General features: G+C 40.3%; 1 protein-coding gene across 2 annotated transcripts; it reads right to left on the bottom strand.

The window, feature by feature from the left end:
* Positions 1 to 9,390: 9,390 nt before the first annotated feature.
* Positions 9,391 to 13,043, bottom strand: hlx1 (H2.0-like homeo box 1 (Drosophila)). Of its 2 annotated transcripts, XM_085383134.1 has the most exons (4): positions 12,389 to 13,043; positions 11,703 to 11,879; positions 11,351 to 11,535; positions 9,391 to 10,079 (listed from the first exon to the last, which is right to left on the bottom strand). In XM_085383134.1, exons 1-4 carry the CDS (start codon positions 12,828 to 12,830, stop codon positions 9,750 to 9,752), a joined length of 1,134 nt encoding a protein of 377 aa, XP_085239260.1. In that variant the 5' UTR covers positions 12,831 to 13,043; the 3' UTR covers positions 9,391 to 9,749. The 2 variants fall into 2 exon arrangements, with proteins under 2 accessions (XP_085239260.1, XP_085239261.1); XM_085383135.1 differs by lacking the exon at positions 11,703 to 11,879.
* Between the last annotated feature and the right edge of the window lie 8,468 nt (positions 13,044 to 21,511).

Below are 21,511 nucleotides of genomic sequence, written 5' to 3'. Positions count from 1 at the left end.
ATCCTAGTAACGATTAACGCGTTCCTGGTTTTGGCATAATAACTAGTTACCGTGCTCGTTACCACAATAATAACGTAGTTACTGTAACGCGTTACTTAATAACGCGTTAGTCCCAACACTGTATAACACTGATCAAACACCTGAACTGAACCATAACAACACTAATGTGCTTTTGTTTTTTCTTACGGTGAAGTGTACCCATAAAATGTTGACAATCTGCAGATATATACTCATTTAACAGTGAAGGATTTAGGATGGGATGTTTTTCATATCCACTATCCCTCACCTTCACACTTCCAAACCATCTCAGCCTTGCCTCTCTAACTTTTACTCCAAACACATTGAAACAGAAAATTGCTAAAAGCTACAGCTCTATAGGGCCTTATTCATTCTGGGCTTTGAGTTCCTTTAGTTTTAAAAATTGTTTCATAACTGATAACATGCCAGCATTACATTTCATTCTAATAATGATGCAGCAACTTAGTTTCTAAGGGATGGAGCTTTATTACTTATGTTTCATATATTTTAATTTAACTGGGTTGCTAAAGTTGTAGGGCAGGAAGAAAACTTGTTCTTTTAAGTTAACCAGCTTCAACTTTGTGTCGAATCCATTCTGAAATTTGTACACGAGGCCTAAAATTTAACCTCATACTATGATATTCACATCACCGACAGAAATAACAATTTAATCCTCCTGAAAGCCAGAGCCAAGGTTGAATATGCTAGCAACTCTCTCATTTGCACACACATAACATCAACTCTATCTGATGCGTGGACATAGCGCACGGTTAGTCTAAAAGCCACAGGCACTTCGCCCCGGTTTCAGGCAGCAGAGTGAAAATTTGCTGCTGATGACAGGTCCAGTGAAATGAAAGTGCTTTTTACATCCTCCCTTTTGTGTTTGCATCTCAGTGGGCAGCCAGCGCTCGGCCATAATCCTCCTCCCAGTGTGTACATCACTCAGTGAATTCAACCTCTATGGAAACAGGCAGGCGGTCGAACCGCTGCCATTTCACAGCCCTAATTAATATCAAACCTCTGCACCATTTACAAATTACAGCCTATACCACATGAGGTTGGCTCAAGACAACAGTCTGCAGTCTGCAATAAAATGGTTCCTTCATGGCCACCTTAAAAAGCAGGGTAGGTCAGAGGACTTTTAGCTTGTAACTGATTACCATTGGCCATCAGCTCAGAGTGTGGAGGCAGTGTATTATTTGAGAAGGGTGGTGAAAAGAGCCTAAGTAGCGCTGTCCAGGTGGCAGATTCTCTGAGGGATTCTCCTCTGAGCGAGCCATCCAAGGACAGCCAGGAGAACTTTTTAGTGGAGGCAGTGGGGAAGGGTTTCTTTTCAGGCTGAGAGGGAGGAATGGGCCACCCCACAGTGCTCCGCTGGCTGTGGTCTGCAGTCAGTGCAGCAGTAGGTAACTGTGGAGCCAAGGTGGAGTGAGAAAGGAAGGGAGGAAACTCAGAGAGAAACCATGAAAAATGTGGAGCATGAAAATGTCTCCCTTGGTTTATGGCAGCGCAGCCTGGCTTCCAAGAGAAACACGTCTTTAAATTTAACTTGAGATGTTTCTCTCTCTTTTTTTTTCTTCCTTCTTCTTCTTCCACTCCCAACTGCTGGCAAGAGCCTGGTTTTGAAAGCAAAGCAAAGATGCTTGGAAACTGCGACCATGTTAAAAAAGCACTCAATAATGTGGCTTTTTGGAAATGTGGCGACAGCTTCTGTACGAGAGGGTCAGATTTCAGCGCTGGTGAACATGTTTGGTACTTGTGCAGCTGCAGAAAAGCCCTGAGTACCAGTAGTATTCAGAAAATCCCTTGATTTACACAGTGGTGGTGTATTTACTGAAGCCTAATGTGATGTGAGAGGAAGGGAATCGAGATCACGCAGATAAATATTCTGGGGATTGTTTTTGGTGATTTAAATTTCACATGCAGTATATCAGATATAAACTCTGGCTTGGCACTGTGGTCAGTTAATGTGCATTTGACTGTTTCTCCATAGCAACTTCAGCCACACTCTCCTCTAATACTCAGGGAAAAAGAAAATCCCAACTGTGTTTGGAATAAAAGGCTATAAATAAAAGACTTGATACTGGTTATTCCAGAGAATTGGATTAAAATGAGGGGGGGCGGCTGGAAACATTTTGGCCTGGTATCAAATTAAAGCTTTGTACCATGCAATAATATTTTGCTAGTCTCGGGAGGAAGTCATCTCTCATGCCAATGATTCAGAGCTCATTTAGGGAAAAAAGCATGCAGCCGATCTCATAAATCAATATTTGATGGAACAAACATACCTCGACACTCGCCTTCGTTAGTTACTGAATAAAATGCTCCATTGATGATGAACACATTTTTGGGGCTTTTTTAGTTTAAGGCACTCTAGCCAAAAGCTAACACCTCTGAGTGCAGCAGAGGCCAGAACATATTCATTAAGATCTAAGATATTCTAATGCTGTGTGCAAACACAGCTAGGGAGTGATCCGAAATGTCAGCAGTGGGACACACTTAAGTCATCATAGTGGTCAGAGTCCCCTTGCCTCATGTAAAGTATTTTGGTGCAAAAACTGATGACTAATCCAGAAAATTCCTCCTGAATAAGTGTTTTCCATGGGTTTCTCCAACACAGTGACAGTGTAAGAATTGTGTAAGATGACTGGTGACTGTGAAGCTGTGGTTATGAGTGCAAATGTCACAGTCAAAACTTTAAAACGGTGGATAAACACAGATATAATTTAAGGTCTGTTTGTGCCCACAGTCATGTGAATAAGAAAATTTCCGCAGGACTCTGTGCAGTTCTCACCTAAGTACACCCTTACTGCTTCAACAGGAATTAAGAGTGCCAGGTGCTACTAACCAAATGCACATGATTAACCTGAACATCTGCAAGTGTGATCACTACTAACAAAAGTATGAGTTTTGGCAGTTCTCTGATCTGGAGGGTTCAGGTGTGTTCTAGCACAATCCCACAATCTTCCCAGGAGTTGACATCCCGGCAAATTCACCCAAAGTTAAGACTGTGAAAAAAATCTATTAGCTATATCTCAGACTCATCAGGTTAGCTTGTTAAATGTTAAAGTTCATGACAGTACAGTTACTAAAAGACTTAACAAGTATGGGTTGTTGGAAGGGTTGTGAAAGGAAAAAAGCCTCTTCTCTCTAGAAAGAACATGACAGAGCAGCTAATGTTAACAAACCACAAGACTTCTGGAACAATCACCTTCGAACAGAAGAGACAAAGTGGTGAAATGTATTGGTATAGTGCTTTACTTAGCCCCTAAAGAGCTTTACACTACATACAGTCATCCACCCATCCACACACTGGTGATGGCAAGCTACATTGTAACCACAGCTGCCCTGGGGCGCACTGACAGAGGTGAGGCTGCCGGATACTGGCGCCACAGGGCCCTCTGACCACCACCAGTAGGCAACGGGTGAAGTGACTTGCTCAAGGACACAGCAACTGAGACTGTCGGAGCTGGGGCTCGAACTGGCAACCTTCCGATTACAAGACGAACTGCCAACACGATCACCCCGAGCGGAGCTCTCACAGTGGAGATGTTTGGCCATAACACACAGCAACAACTGTGAAATATGGTGGTAGAGAGAGTCGGATGATGATTTGGATTAATTTTTCAGCCACAGGCCCTGGGAACTACGCAGACATTGAGCTGACCATGAAAGTATCGTAGAATGTGAGGGCTCTGCACGAGTCTAAATCTAATGCTGGGCAGAAACGATGTCATACAGCAGGATAATGATCCCAAGCACGGCAGCAAATTTATAACAGAATGGTTGAAAACCAAAATCAAGGTGTTGCAATGGCCCTGTCAAAGTCCAGACCTCAGCCCGACTGAATCGCTGCAGCGCGACCTAAACAGAGTTGTACATAAACAAACGCCTGCAAGCCTCAATGAAATGAAGCAACATTGTAAAGAAGAGTGGGGCAACACTGAGAGACTGAAATCATATGAAAATGATTAGTTATTGTTGCCAAAGGTGGTTCTACAAGCTACTAAATCACGACTGCAGAGTCCTGTGAAAACGTTCATATGATTTAACACAACTTTAACACAAAGTATGGTTTACACATGGGTAACACCTCAAATGACAATGGGGCTGTTATTTTTCACATTTTTTTCCTTATTCTTTTTTTTTATGAAGCAAACATGACACAAATTAGACATCACTGGATAGCAGCGCACCTCTTCTAATAAGTACATGTGGACACAACAAAAAAAAAGGTTCCTCCATGAAACTACTCACAACAAGTTTAGTGGAGCAGCTGCGTCATGATTTCTGGAAAGAAACACTGCTTGTGACCTTTTCATATTAAGCACAGGTTACTTCTGTCAAACTCGTGTAGCAGTCCCATTAGATCAGCTGACCCTAATGCCAGCCCATGTCAGCTGATACCCTTCTGTACATTCTTTTTGGCAAATGTCATATCGGGCTTTTCCCATCATCATCATCCACTTTTCAAACCTGCCTCAGTTTTTTTGGCACCTTGAGGCAAGTGCCATCAAGTTCCACTATATTAAAGAGAAGATATCGCTACACTCAGTGTCTTCAAAACCAGGTAGCTCACAGTTAAAGCACCTAGATGGCACTAAGGGCTGAGAGGTGAATTGTTCCTTTATATCAAATGTCACAAAGGAATGCCCTTAGCAGAGTAGGGTGGTCAACAATCACTAACAGACAACAACACATTAACAGTTTTCAGCCATTATCTGCCTGTAAGTACTGGATAAAGGTTTTTGTTGGTAACTTGGTGTCTTGGGTTTTTTTGTACAACTTACAATACGAAAAAGGCGAGTTTGCATCAGCAGCTTGAAATAAAAGTCTTGATTATTTGGGATTCTTGAGCAAAAACAATCCAGTTATAGTGATCTCAACTAGGTCCCTATTCACAAAGGGTGACCGCAGTGGGCAGTGCCACTTTTACGCATATGTAGCGACTTCCACAGTCGCTGAAGGCCGGGGATGGAGCCTGCCTATTTGCCTGACACGCTGTCAACTTTACGCAATAATGCGAGAGGTGGAATTGCTTGCTTGTTTATTAAAGTGCTTTGAAAGTTTACAGAGTAATGTGATCGGCTCCCGATTCAGACTCTTAAAACATCACAGGCTCTCATGCACCAAGGGGAAACTCGCTGTGCAGCGGTCAACAAAAACTACGGCTACCCAGCCCTCCTCTCTGTCAAAATCAAAACCAGTGAATGACAGACTGACGACGCCCTCTTAATGTCGCCGCTAGCACCCACGTGACTCCAGTTACAAATCACCATAACAACCAAACAAATGAAAAACCCAGTGATCATCAAAATTCAATACATTTAGTTATGGCTCCAACAGCATATTTTTATACCAAATTCGCTTCTCGATGCAACCCTGAAAGGATGTTTGTCTCCTTGTATGCTCATTTCTTAGACAGTTGTGTAAACCACTACAACAATGAGCCACTAAACTGGATCAATGTAGGTAATGTAACTAAAATTAGTAACTGACTTTTATCAGATAAATAAAATAAAATGCGGTTCACTCCTCAGATAAACACCCTAAAGGAACCACTCTGTGTCCTTTGTAATCTTCCAACACACTTTAACCAGATATTCAGCTTGTAAAATACATGATGCATTGTTATTTAATAACCACAATAAAGGACTTAAAACTCTGCTGCTACACCATTAAAGTGCAACATTTGCATGATAATCCAATAAACTCATTTGAAAGGTCTTAACGTGTAAGTTTAAGCAGTTAAGTGCCAGTTTAACACTTCTTCTTTCTAGGCTGGTTGAAGAAATTCATGATCATTTTCTTGAAATGTTTACATCATGATCCTTATCCCTATCACCATGACAATTAAAGATGCTATCAAAATCATCTTCCAAAAGAGGAAGAAGCAGACTTACTAACATAAACCTTTATGTTTTTTTGCACGCAGCTTTTATCAGCGGCAGTTTCATAAGCACTTGTTCTGTTACTTTGTAGAGACATACGCAACACCATGGGCGCTAAGGCCTTGTCTGATGTGTTACAGCAACGCGGGAGAAATCTCCATCAGCCTATCGAGCAACTTCACAGATAATGCCTCAAAGCACTTGAGACGTCATGGCTTTTAGTCACGTTAATCTCTCAAGCACTGCTGACAGAAACCCCCTCCTCTGATCTCACGGAGGTAATTTGTTGTACACAGTTACTTTTTCAAAGCGTTAAATATTGGCTGAAATCTGCGAGGTTGGTTTGTTTTATGGGTTGCCCTGTCCTGGGGCTGTCAAGAGGGACGTATAGGACAGCTTTTAATGGAGGCGGAAAGGCTGACATTAAATACAGGCCAGATGGACTTTCTCCTATCCTGCTCATAAAAGTTCTTAGGACAGTTCACAAATCAAGGCCTCTCAGTATTATGTTAAGGGTTCGGATTGTTATTGTTATTGTACATTTGCAAATACTAATGTAATTTATGGCTTTTTGAGGATAATTCGAGACTCAACCCACCCAGACATTTAATACACGAGTGTTTAACGGTTAATATTAGCTTGATAAAGTGCCCGGAGCTTTTACTGCCTTCCATGGAAACTGACTATCATAACTCTGACAACTTCTCATCCAGCAAGAATTAAGAGTGAAGAGGAAGATGAAGAGTGCCATCTACTTCTCTACCGTCCCAAGCCAAGTTTAGGAGAAGCGACGCTGAATCAAGCTTAGGGGTAAATAAAAGGCAGCAGGTATACTGTACGGCCAGGCATGGCGGCAGGAAAGTGAAATTCAAGATGCTAAAGTAAAACGGAAAACCCCCAGGTCTCTCGGGGGGCAGCGCTCTTTCCGGAGGAGAAGAGAGAGAACTCCGTAGTTGAGAAAGTTTCTGGTGGTCCAGGTTTTTTGGGTAACTCACTATGATGTTGCTGATTACATGACAAGAATGAGCGAAGAACTTTGAGTTTCCTGAGTGGATTAAGGGTGGAGATTAATTTGTGCATCACTGCAAATCATGCCACCACCCCATTTTCATTCTGTTTGGAAGATTTTAATCTAAAAAAATGTTTAAATGTTTGCGCTATCTTCAGCTACATTTATGTCATAGTCTGAAAATTGGGATTTATCACACATACTAATGGTAACTTTATAATGAATAAGGAATACTGTTACAGATTATCATATAGTCTTTTACATCCCTACATCCCCAGCAGGTCCCTGAGGTCATGTGATCATGAACTGGCGACTGTGCAGCATAAAAAAAACTGTGGAGTCTCTTTTATATGGCTGCTAAAAGCTCATTTTTTCAACATTTCTTTTAAATAATTAATAAAAAAAAATCTTTATCTTTTTAGCATTTTACTGTGAAGCTCTCTATGATATTTATCTCGAAAGGGGCTTGACTTAGTGAAAATAGTTCCAGCTAGTCACGCTGTGATCAGCTTTATTGTTGTTCTTGGACTGAATTGATTAAACCCGAGTGAAAGCTGCACCTGTTTAAATCTGTGATTTAAGTAAATATAGAAATACCACAGGAGCACAATATTTGAAATATAGCAGGATTGTACAGATTGTTAACAAAATAAAATAAAATGCCTTTGAATCAAGAATATATATATATATATATATATATATATATATATATATATATATATATATATATATATATATATATATATATATATATATATACGCAATTTTCAGTTCATTAATAGTTTTCGTGAAATCCTGGATGCCCATTGCCTAGGAGTACTGTGTGGCACTAACTCCAATAAATCCTCATACATCTTCCAGTGCTGGTGTTTAGGAGTTTAGGAAACATTGTAAAACAGTACAAAGCTTATTTATTAGCTTGTTTTCCCATAAAGTTCCTTCAGGCTTATTTTCCATCAACAGACCTTCTAGTAGCCGAGGCAGGTTGCTTCAGATTAATGCAAAAATTATCCTTGCTGTACAAGACGCACGACACTGGAGCTCTTAAATATATTTATACTCATATTAATAAACAACAGTGTGACTCAAACTGTCATCTTACACAACCATTACGCTGGCCTGCAGCTGGCCTGGAAAACACTTACACAGGAGGAATTTTCTGGAGAAGTCATCAATTGTTTTTTGGGTTTTCTTTTTTCGTAACAGAGTGCTTTACGTGACTCTGACAGCTATGATGACCACTCAGAAATGAATATTGATCTTTGTTATGACACTTACATTGTATTTAAAACTGCAGTATGAGGAATGAAGAGTTTGAGGAGATGTCACTGCGTTTTAGTCAAGATTTACGAGTGCCTTATAAAACAGAATTACTCCTACAGACACAGATAGACATAATAGACATGTAAAAGTGGGGAGTGTGTCATGACATCATGCTATTAAACATCCTTTAGCTCACTTCATTGCCCTGCACGTGCAGCTTTCTGTATATGGCTGCAACAATGTTGATTTTTTTCCCCTGTTGCCTTCGTGATTGGCTAACTGGGACATTTCACTGGGTCACGGACATATCATTTGATGCTGGATTATGAGCGGCATCGTTTATTTGTATTTGGTGTGAATAGTGACTTCAGATGGGAGATTATGAATAGATGTTGATTGTATCTGTCTGGATGCATAAAATATACTAATCCGGGTCCTCGCTGCTATCTGGAGCCAGTAACTGTATACAAACTGTAAATTATCCTCTGGGTGTCTCCCCCGTTTTCGGCACTGCCTGAATTAACAGCGTCCAGAGGACAGAAATGCGCTTCCACGAGGGCAAACATTTATTTACGGTAGATTTACAAATTATTATGTTTTAAAACGAATGTTGCATTTAAAATGTTTAAACAATGATAAGTTCGTTTGGTGTTTCCAAATAATAATAAAAAATTAGCTACATATTGATATTAATCGTCTTTTATTTTCGCAGATTATTCTTTTGGACAGCAGCTGCTATTAACCTTCATGAAAATAAAAAAAATAAATGTAACAAAAGTTACCTACATTATTTTTCTGAAATTTATTGCTGTTTGTGTTAGTTGAATTTTCTAGTTGCACTGTTTACAAGCAAACAGCCAAGCATGCATCGCACAGGATATCTTTGTTAATAGTGTGGCTATGATAGTAATAATAATAATACGATTTTCAAGGTAAGAAAACATTTTATTTACAACATTTTCAGTGCAAATGATTAACAAAATAGCATATATATATATATATATATATATATATATATATATATATATATATATATATATATATATATATATATATATATATATATATATATAACATGAACACTGGCGTGATGTTCTGAGATCTCATTCATAACGTGAAACGAGTGGTTCATAACCTCAAAATAAAATTCACAACCCCGTATTTCCTTCGCATGAGGAAAACATCATGCACACAGAAGCTCTTGAGAGAAAAACGACAGTAAGCAGACACTGGAGGAGGCCGGAAGTCTGCCTTTTGTTTCTTTTCTTTTTTCTTTAAACTTTACGTGCACTGTGGTTTTATTATAAGGCCAAAACAGAGATCAAATTTAGTAAAATTCACACCATAATCTGCAGCATGCTGGGTGTATTTTGCAATAAAGCTGTCTATTTGCGTCACGTGTTTCCAGGAATTAAACCGACCTTTCAAGCTTAACTTCTCCACCACAGCAGCGGGAAGTGATACTGCTTCCCCGGCGTCTGAACATATTGTCGTTCTTCTGTCAGATTTTTTTTTTTTTTTTATAAATTCTCATTCTTCTAATGATTGTTCGTGACCTAAATACGTCCTCATATTAGCACCTGTGATGCCGCTGTGTCTGTGACTGTGGCCACCGTCTCTGTGCTGCTCGCCGGCGCGCTCCCGCTCATGATCACGCTGGGCTTATTGTGCTCAGAAATGTCCAAGTGTCCATCAGCGCTTTCCTCCCCGGCCTCGTCGGATTCACAATCGCTCCCGCCTTCGCTCTCACACTCAGACTCCAGCGGCTCTTTGGGCTCCCTGCCGCCGGACTCAGACAGACTCTTCTCGCCCTTCTCGTCCTTCTCCTTGTCCTTCTGGGCCTGCGCTTCTTTGGAGTGTCTCCACTTCATGCGTCTGTTCTGAAACCAAACCTTCACCTGAAAGCAAACATTTAAGTCAGGAAGCGTTAAATTCTTGTACTCCCCTTCCCCTAAACAACCCCTAAACCTTCACACAAACTGGAGCAGCATTTCAAGGGTTAAACAGTTTTTGTTCAAGGGAAAAAAAATCCCAATATTTTCTTTCTTTCCTCTCTTGTTAAAAATGAAAAATAGTCGACACAATTCAAGGCAAACCACTGCCCAGGAACATTTCACTTTACCAGGTGAATCCCACTGGTACAAAGGAGCAGTCCAAAAGCAATAAACACCACAAATGCAAATGCAAAAGCAAAAGCTATAAAACCTCTGCAGATGACAAGAAGTTGGAACCCTCATATAAAATATATCCTCAAATGTGACATAATAAAAATATATGATTAATTAAATATGAGAATCTGTTTCTATTTTAGTTATTAGCATTAATGTTGCTTGGTGAGATTAAATGACGCTAAGTGAAGAAATGCAAACACAAAAGAAACGTGGCGAAAGGTTGCCCAATATAGGGTGAGATCTGGCACATGGCAGAAGGCCTCTTAGCCAATCACATTGCACCATACAGTCACAATGCTGCCTGAGGTGGAGGTAAAAGCCTGTTAGGATTTCAGCTTTGTTACTCATTTCCTTTTTTTTCTTTGTTCTTTATATAAACGAGCCCAAAAAAAGACAGAAAAATGAAGAAGAAAAAAGATTGAAAACAACCTTTTTGGAGAATTACAAATGTGGGGAGGCACAAAAATCATCTGACCTCTTCACTGGCTGCAAGTGAGGACGCTGAGTTTGGCAACAGCTGGGTTAACTAGCCTACAGTGAAGTATGAGAAACAAGCACACTGTGGGTATTTTACAGTGTGTGCAATGATTTAGAGGGCAGAGAGGTCAGCTTTTAGAGCAGGGGAATTAGGCTAAACATAAACTTTGACTGGGCAATTTTATGGGGGTAAATGGGTTCATAACTCGAGTGTATTTAAAATGCCTCATGTCTTGTTGCCTTGACTTCTCTACTTTAAAAGATACCTTAGGTTACGTAAAATAAATATATGAAAGCGGGTTTACGTGAGCTGTTGATAAAATAAATAAAATAAATTACTAATCTGCAAAATCTGTCTCTGAGATAATAATAATAATAATAATAATAATAATAATAATAATAATAATAATAATAATAATAAGAAGAAGAAGAAGAAGAAGAAGAAGAAGAAGAAGAAGAAGAAGAATGACAAAAACAGGCCAGTGCAGGCCCCATCCTCCTGAGTAAACACTGCATCTTACCTGAGCGTCTGTCAGTCCCAGCATGGCAGCCAGCTGCTTTCTGTCTGGCTTGGTGACGTACTTCTGTATTTCAAATCTTTTCTCCAGTCCTTTCCTCTGCAGGTTTGAAAACACTGCTCTGGACCATGACCTTTTCCTCTTGTACGTCTGAGGCATCGTGTCTTTTGTGAGGACAGCGTATGGACCTAAATGGAGAAAAAAGAAAGAAAAGGACAAAAGAAAAGAAAACACGATGAGGTTAAAAAAAATAGACTCCAACAGTCATAGTGGACATTCTCAGCAGGTGTGTCACACATTAAAAAAGATATTAGATTTTTTTCCGTCTGCTACAGTCCTATAGTGTGATGTCTACCTGGGAAGGTGTCCTGAAACTGATGCTGGCCTGATTGTCTGCTGCTGCCTAGTGAACTCATCATGGAGGACGCGTCGCTCATCCCGTGGTCTATGGAGGAGAAGAACTGGCTGGCTGAAGGCTGAACGGGGACGTGGATGCCTGACTGACGGTTCGAGCTAACGATGGATGCGAGATCTGTTATAGAGAGCGAGAGATGAGGGGCTTCAGTCAGCACACAATTATCGCAGAGACACACACTTACACCTCCGCTCTTTTCTGCTGGGGGCAAACATTGTCAAGTTTAAAATAAAGTTTGGGGGGATGGGGGGGACCTTTCTGACTTTATTACCCGGATTTGATTTGGTTAAAGTACTGCGTAACCATCTTCCAGCTGCGTTGTTGAAGTTTGAAGCTGATCCTGACCTCTGACCTCTTGTTAGGGGGGGCAAGAGAGGAGATTTCCCCACAGGACTCGTTAATGCGAGACTATGTGCGCCCGGACTCTGTCACCAATCTGTCAGTGCTATAAAGTGGAGCAGGTTGCTTCTGGTTTCAGTTTCTAAGCTTTGGATGTGATTTTGTGTTGTCTTCTTGTACAGCTATGTGGTATGATAGAAATATTTAAGGTAATAAACACACCCCTGTTTTGTTGTTTAACCGCCTCTAAAATGTAACTTGAGTGGGATAAAAACCTCTCCGCTCACCTCTTAGTGACGACTTTTCTTTGCATTTTGGATCAAAGTCTGTTGACAGTATCCGATCAATTCCAAATTTGAGGTCTTTGCTTGAAGGCGGGGGGACTTGTTGGGAGTTAAATGCCGTTCTGGGTACTGATGTTAGTTGTAGTCCGTGTCTGTGGTAGGGTGACGCCGGATTCACCCTGGCACCGTACGGCTCCGGCGCAACGGGAGAAGGGCGCAGCGGAGAGTTGCCCGAGTGCCCCTGTTGTGCGCGATGGTGGTGGTGTCCCATGTGCACCATGAGGGCCGACGATCCCGAGATGTTCTCCGCATCTCCAGCCTGCAAAATGTCTGCGATGCAAAACGAGGGTTTCTTCATGGTATCCACAGCGAAGCCCCCCGCGCAGTACGCGGACCAGAGGCTGAAGTTTGATGCATAAAACGGATTGAGCCCGGCCGTGTACATCCCGGAGCTTCTAATGCGTCGCGCTGTTGCTCAGAAGTGGGTATAAAAGGACAGGCATGTAAAAAAGCACGGGTAGCGTTTTAGGAGGACAGATGATCGTGCTCTTTGTGTAAGTGCCAAATCGCTCTCTCAACTCTGAAATCCTAACCCTGCAGTTCCACTCTGAAGTTTCTCCGCTGACACTGATTGGTCGCTGTCGGAGCCAATGGATGTTTTGCATTTGCTCACATCACGCCCTTGTAAATGAGGATGATGTGTAACATAGTCTCTCTCTCTCTCTTTCACACACACACACACACACACACACACACACACACACACACACACACACACACACACACACACACACACACACGACCGGGGCTCGTTGGAGCAATTTTGATCCTGAGATGATGGATTGATCACTTAAAGAGAACCTCCTCCTCACTCATATAACCACATACAAAAACAGTCATTACGCACAGGGACTGTCACGTTAATTTCGATTCTTCTTCGTGGAAATTGACGCGGACTTTAAATATAGGTCTGTTTTTTGTCTTCTTTTTTTTAACAAAACAAGTTTGCAATGAAAACGAAAGACGGGCAACACGCAGTGATGCGAAAATCACTATTTAATAATGAACTGTCAACTGTTAAAACCCCGGGCCCAGGAGAGTCTCTATTAGCTCCATCTCATCCTGTTTTTGATGGGCTGTGATTCGTGTTAAATGAGCGGATATGCCTGCTAGATTTGCCCCCAAAATAGAACATGTTTTAGTATTTTAGGATACAGCAGAAATCCTTATTTCTTCCGGAGCTGAGGGGGGAAACTTTATAATGACTGTTAGAACTTCCCTTTTTCAATATTTGTGCAACTTTATCTCGACCTGCAAGTTGCACGGTGACGCAAATCCGTCCCCATGCTCATAATAAACAGAGGAAATCTATTCCCCTCTAAAACGAAAACACAATTAACTTCAGAGGCGATACTTCATCCGCAAGGCCCCTCAAGATGCACACACGCTGGGCACCGGCCAATAAGATTTTATAATCAGGGACTTTGCTTAGAAATGATCCTGCAGCCTGGCTTGGTCCCCCCCCCCCCCCCCGGTCCCCCCCCCCCCAAAAAAAAAACCCCAACCCAAACAAACAAACAACAACAACAAACAAACAAACCGACTTTTAGCATCTCTGATCTGATAATACTGTGTTTCTAAGTGTGACTGTCTGCGCTGTCTGCATTTTGAGTTTAAATGAACTGCCCTTCACTTTCTTCTCCTCTGATACTGTCTTGTCTTGATTCTGTTTTCGGGTCCCCCTCCTCCTTCCTCAAAGACTCCGATTGCATGTTTCTCTTGCATGTGTTGAAACAATGGCTTCTGAAGTTCGCATTCATTTAGTCTTGATTCATGCGGGCGGAAGGGCCGATGACCCTGACTGCCCGCTATCATGATGTTTTCGAGTGACACTTTTCCGGGTTAAATTTAGAAATGACATTTAACGTTTGCCCTCCACCGTGCAGTCAAAACAATCCAGGGAAGAGGATGTAGCAGACGCAGCACGCCTCGAGTTATTTCAGGTGCAGCTGATGAGCTTTTTCGGTGGGAAGTTTATAAGAAAACAGGGCCTCAGATCGGCCTTTACGCACAGCTTGTCACTGCACAAACTGTGAATGGCAGGGAGAGAGTGGAAACTACCAAACCCATTTTAGCCCAGTCAAGTTTCATAGCTCGGGAGAGCACTCCTGCTTTGAAAATATAAGTTCTGGCGCACATTTATGAGCCAATCTGGAAAATGTAAGAAACTGCAGAAAGTGAGTATGAGAGTAAGAATTCGGCGCATACAACGCAAAAGGAGGCACGGAGAGAACAACGTTTTTAACGATTTTAAAGACATCAGGTCATAGGGCTTTTCGTGCCAAACAGCTTTTCATTTAAGCAATTTTTAAAGTTCTTAAAGTGACAGTACCGGTGTTCACCTTTCGAGGGTACCCCCAAAAGAAAAAAAATCTTTGGAAGGAAAAAAAAATGCTGATTTCACAGATTTTACTGATGATTTGTGGAACTAATTCTTCACCTTTATCGCTCCTTTCCTCGGTGAGGCTGAATAAATGATGGCAGGTGGTACAGAGCCAGCGATTGTGCCTGGCTCTGGTTAAGGGACTGTAAGTGCATGAGACTTGAATGAGTGTGACTGGGGTTTTCTGAAGTAGTCTGAACACAGAATATGTCATCCAAATATCGTGTGTGTCACCTTTTAGTCAAGCCCTTAATGGAAGTAAAGACTGCTTATTCCACGATTAGTGCACCTTCCCAGTTACGCACTGTACTCCAAACCTTCTGTATGAGACAGAGATATTTTTATTTTATTGTACAGTTAGAGTTTGGCCTTCTTTGCAGGCTTAGAATTGATATGAAAAATGATAATCGTAATATTTAATACCTAACTAACCTTTCTGACTTGAACTTTCTAATAATAAAAAAAACAAATACAGGAAAAATAGATCTCAAAACATTTACAGTGCCTGCATATACACTATACGTGTGTATTACATGCAAAAATAACTGTAAAAAATAACTGTAATGTGACCGTGTTCGTGCAATTTTAGTATCTTTTAAAAAATCATATTTGTAGTGCATTTGGTTTTATGGGGCAGAAGAGAACAAGTGAGGGTGAGTGTAGGGGGAGGTTGAGTGAAATCTGGGCTGGGGGAATCACGTTGGGTCTCACCTACTGTGAAGGTTTTAGAACTGACTTCACTGTGCATGCACTGGGTTTGGTGTGTTCTCATCCTTCTAAGGGTGGTGTGCGCATTTTTCGGCTGCAGAACTGGTGCGGAGGCATCCCTCGGGCGTCATAGCTTCGCCCCCCCCCCCCCCCACCCCCTCCCCCCGACCCCATTTTAAAGTGTACCAGTTTTGAAGTACAGCCGGTCATTTTACCTGTACTTTTTGTGGCTGTTGTTAGATTTCAGGACTCTGACAGATAACCAGTTTTTACATAACATATTATATGGTAGTTTAAGGGTTGCTTTTCTGTAGAAGATATCCAAAAAGTATGAATCTTTTTTACTGTTCTGCTAGTAATACTTCTGTGCTCATAAACACAGAGTTCATTTACTCGTAATTGGAGGGTTTTTCAAAATTATTGTGTCTATTTCTTGATTTTCCTACATCACAGGTTTCGAAGACTTCTTCCATCAGGCTAAAATCTCTCCAACCTTTGAGTTTATTTTAAAAAGTCCAAGAAAATTGAGGACCCCCCCCCCCACCCCCCCCCACCCCCGTGACTGAGGTCTCACCGCCCATTAAAAGACCAATAAAATATGTTAGAAGATTAAAACGCTAATGAGGGTTTAGCTGAACAATCAACTGCAGAGTGCAATCAGAGCTCAAACAAACAACATGAAACCCCAAATCTCAAAGCGTTCATGAGTCACATGCTAGCTATGGGGGGAAAACAAAGCCGTGCAATCTTGCGCTGTTGACTACCTGAAGTTTAAAGCGTCCGACGGAGCCTATTGTTGTCGCCTGATTGCTCGCTGTGTGTTTTTCAGGAAGTCTTATCAGGCGGAGGAAAACTGAATGAGCACCTCGCACCGTAGCCCTGCAGGATCACATGCTGCTGGACAGAATTAAACGATTTCCATTATTACACCGAGAATTATTGCTCCCCTCTCGTAAGGCTCCAGTTCAGGCCAAGATTACTATTTCTGGCAATGTTTGCCTCAGGAAGGAACTTTCGCAGATTTAATGGGACCTGGGCCATTGTACACAGCCTTCTGTATGGCACACTGCCACCATTTCCACAGAGAGAAAAAAGAACTTAGGGATATGTTTAAAGTCAGTTCAAAACAAGCCCGTCCAGTTTGTGTGACCCTGAACACATCCCGTGTATTTCAGACGCTGAACTCTGTCCGAGGTTGAAATGAATGGTCTCTAATTTACACGCAGGAGGTTAAATGTCAAAGTGACAGCAACCATAGTCTGCTTTTTTTTTCTTTTTTCTTTTTGAATGACTGACTGAATGAAACACGGATGATTGTTCGTCCAATTACGACTACTTTTGATCATATAGTAAACATGGTTATGGATATATGGATAACAGTATTGAGGATGGTTTTAACCTAGCAAAAGTAGAAGTGCCACCGCGCATTTAGAAGAGAACAAAAACAAAATCGTTCTTTAGGCACAAAGTGGCTTATTTCTATAACACATCATATCATTTTTACTCATGAATAAATCGTGGGTAAGCTCCGTTTTAATGCTTAAGTTATATCAGTGTGTTTTATTTCATGCCGATACAGGACATTAGATATGAGATAATTTAGCAGAAGGAATATAAAGTAAGATATAATAAAGAAAAAAACATAAACACGTGCAAATGTACTTAGGCCCTTTTTCATTTCTGACTCCGAATAAGCAATTTATATAAATATCCATTGTTATTACTAATCATTAAATTCATTAATCATAAATATTTATGTAATTAAATGAAACCCTTTTACAATTTTACACGCTCTGTGATCAGCAGGTTATGGGTTAAATAGTGATTATTTACACAGACAACATGTGGAATATTAATAACATACGAAGGTATGTCGAGTAGCTCCCCCCAGTGACAGCAATGAAAAACCGCTCTCTCTGTTATTGCGCCGTGCTAATTTTTTTAAGGTGGTAAATTTGCTTATTCCAAGCATTCAAAAGAACAAAGTGCATTTTGTTTTTATTTATTTACATTTTTAAATGAAACAATAAATTGCACGTTCAAAAATAAAGCATTACTCTGCACGTTAATCTCTTGTATATAAAGAAGCCGATTGTTTGAAAAGGAATGGAAAGAAGGATAAACTTATGTTAATCCCATCCCTTCGTCTCTTTACAGTAATTACAATATTCTTTTTTTTTTTCAATTAACCGGTTCATGTCCCATATACACATGTGTGTATACAATTTACCAACACCTACTTATCTGTACATAGAATCATTCATACACACAGACACTTACTGACAGTACATCATGCATATTTATCCTGTATTAAATAAATAATCTATCTTATACTGTAATATATATGTATTCATGCTTATATGCGTTTTCAGTTATGAATACATACACATGTACACAATCATTCACATATATCAGTGCACCACACATACCATTTGGTACAGTGATGAAAACATTCCACACACGTTTTATATACTTTTGATTTTTTTTTTTTTTAAAGTATTTTTAAGACGGAAAAATGTTTGAACACTGATGCTGTTCTGCTGAAACTTTTCACTCCACAGACTAACACACAAAGGATTTTCATTGCTGTTCATGTTTTGCGGTCCTTTAAATAAAACCTTCCACTCAGATAGACACCTAACCCTGTATTTGAATAAACAGACGAGTATTTGCAGCTGGCTTGAAAAAGGGAAGAAAGAAAACACTTAAAGATGCCACTGTTGTTGTTTTACATTAGGACACTGTGTAGTTTTGTAGAATAAATGAAAAAACAAATCAGTCACAAAAATAGTTTTATGATTTTTGTTGCTTATTTGAGCCTCCTGAGAGCAAGCGTCCTCATATTGGAATACTGCATTTTTGGATTTTCTGCACCTTAAACTTTATTCTGCTCAATAAAGTGTTTTGTACTAATTTAAAGAGTGTTTAAAGAGTTTTTAAAAACTGTTTTCTGTTCAAAATTGCTGTTTGGTTTCTGTACTTAACATTTACAGCAAATTTCAAAAAGCTAGGAGAAAAAGTCGGAATTTAAGATTATTTTTACATTTCCATGGCTAGAGGAAAATTAGTTTTTTGCTGCCAGTATTCCTATTATACTAGCAAAACAAAAGAAAAACACACCAAATAAGAAAGAAAAGTGTTCAGTACTGGTACTACTGCTACAATAGTACCAGTAATCCAAACATATGGTATTTGTCAGGATTTAAGTATATAGCACTCAAAATTTAAAAGGTCACAAAGGCTTTTAGTGAGAATAAACTGAGAATAAACTATTTTTACTCGTGTGAGTAACATTTTTAATATTACAGGACAAACTCACATGTAGCTGCTGTTTTTTATGTGCATCCCATGTCTGTTATGTATAATACTTCAATCCACTTCACCCACTTTACATGAAAACGTCAATTTTATTGCACGTTTTAATACCCCATTTATTGCAATGTTGATATGAGTGAGGACGAGAAAGCAAGGAATTATGGTTGCCACATTGCCACATGAATGCAAGATACATAAATAAAATAGAATAAATTAAAAAAAATCAGAAAATACCTTATACATATTATGGGAAAAGGTAAACTTTTTAGGGGTTTTCTGGCTGTCGGTGAAAGTCTAGAGTTGGCCGCATCTGCTTTGAATTAAAACGTCAGTTTTAGAAATCATGAAATCTGCAGCTTTTTTTGTCCAATAACCTGCTGATCGCCCACGTGTTTTTATAACTATCTGAAGAAAAAGACGGATTATGGCAGGTACCGAAAATGAATCCGTTATGCTGAGATCCTGTGAGAGTAAATCCCATTACAGCACCGTGTTTCCTTTTGTGGTATCTGGGTTTTCACTCTCTGCTCTGCGCAGTCATAGTTGGACACATTAAGTGATCATTAGCTGGACATTGGAGTGGCAGACTAATCACACTCACCACAGTCCGGCCTCTGCTGTAAACAACCTAAGGGCCACGCTTTAATGGAGGCTTTTAAAATAAGATGGTGACTCTGTGCCTTTGAGCAAAGCCGTCTGTTTACATTAAAACAGATTAAAGTCGCTTCTTGTACAGAGATTCGGGGCCCTCTGCAGCCCCAGTGTGCAAATGTACACACGTATAAACCCCGCGTACTGTAAGCAGCTGCGGGCTGAAGGCTGCAGGAGAGGAGCCTACTAATAGAAACACAAAAGGTCATAATAACAAACCATTAGGCTCGCTGGCTCTCCAGAGGGGTGCCACGAGGAGCATGAACCAGCAGGCCATTGCAGTCAGATCTGCTTAAAAATGTCATTTTCCAATTAAGTGGGGGAAAAATGCGCAAAATAAGTTCCTAAAAAGTCACACACTGTATAGAGATCTTTCTGCAGATGCACCGAGGGTACAAGGTTTGATGCAGAGCAGCTCAGCCTGGAGCTTTTAATAGTTCATACAGGCAAACCCGCTGCTCTCTAACGCTGGTTGACTGAAAAGGTTTGGTCTGCTTCAGATATGATAATAACAGCTTCCGCGTCAGTAAAGTTAAAGTGAATTGGATTAAAATGACAGGCACTAATTATAAGGTTGCAGGTCTATCTATCTATCTATCTATCTATCTATCTATCTATCTATCTATCTATCTATCTATCTATCTATCTATCTATCTATCTATCTATCTATCTATCTATCTATCTATCTATCTATCTATCTATCTATCTATCTATCTATCTATCTATCTATCTATCTATCTGTTACTTTTGTTATACTTGTAGCTCGGTTTGTCTCTGGGGAGGACACACAGATCACACTGGGAAAAGTCAGTCCACAATAGCAGCTACTGGAAATCATTTTCCACGCTGTCCCAGGAGTGTATTTTTCTACGTCTTTATCCAGCTGTTCGAGCTGTAAACATGTTTCTCTCATATAAATTTGGTTTCGCGTATTGTAAAGAAAATAAAGAAAATGCTCCGAACTAATTCATTTACTCTTACTGAAAATAAAAACATGTCCAGACTTTTAGTTTATCCCCCCTACAAGGAAATAAAACCTCACATAAATTAAACTTAATCGATTACCTTTAAATGATTTCTCGATACATTTAACAGGTTTCATTGTAGGCTGCTTATTTTTCAGGGTTACTGATGTTACCCGTCGCTGTAATTCTTATAGTTGGAGCTATATCTATTACACTACAGTTATTTGTTTTAGAATGTGAGTATCGCAGTACTGCAGACAGTATAACGCAGGCAATGACAGGGTCGGAGGCAATGACAGAAAGCAGCCACACACGTTGAAGAGCGGCCTTCTATTTTCAGCAAAATGCTGCCATCTAGCGGCCAGTTTCTTCTTTGCTGAGACAGACTGCCGGTCTGCAGTGAATGTGTTCGCATGTGTGTGTGCCTGTATTCCTCATGCTGCATGCCCCCATTTTTTAAGGACAGAAAGCAGGTCTTTGTTAGAGTTTTAGGAAAATAATTTAAGCCAAAGTGAAAAGTATTCCAAAAGTCTTAAATTTAATATTTCTCACAAATAGTAAACCAGAGCGTGGATCACATCTGTAATACTGGGAGTCACTTCTCTTTGGTCAGGGTGGAGTCCATTCACATTTTAGTGCCTGTTTCCAACTCCAGCGGAGCGAACACCCCCACACTTGACTGTTCCCACCACCATATTTCACTGTGGGTTTGATACACCGTGGGTAACATTCTCTCTGCTGTTAGTCTCCTTACATACACCCCTCTGTTACATCCACAAATCTCAGACTTCACATCATCTGTAAATGGGTCTTTTTTCCATCGTCTACTGTGAAATGCTGGTATGTCTCAGCCTGCCATGAGTGTTTGGCCTTGAGACTGTACTTGCCGTCTGAGACCACTAAAAAGCAGCATTCTTTGGACAGGACCTTTGCTGACTTTAGCATATTTTGTATCTGAGATGAAGTTAATTTTCTATGAATAAACAGAATTTGATGGTTTGATTATCTAGTGGTGTGGTCTGTACTGTAGTCATATTTGGCCTG

The sequence above is a fragment of the Rhamphochromis longiceps genome, linkage group LG15 (genome assembly GCF_057381845.1).
Source record: "Rhamphochromis longiceps isolate RC_006_pf linkage group LG15, R_longiceps_female_GT1.1, whole genome shotgun sequence".
Lineage (NCBI taxonomy): Eukaryota > Metazoa > Chordata > Actinopteri > Cichliformes > Cichlidae > Rhamphochromis > Rhamphochromis longiceps.
This window is presented reverse-complemented; position numbering and strand designations above follow the sequence as displayed.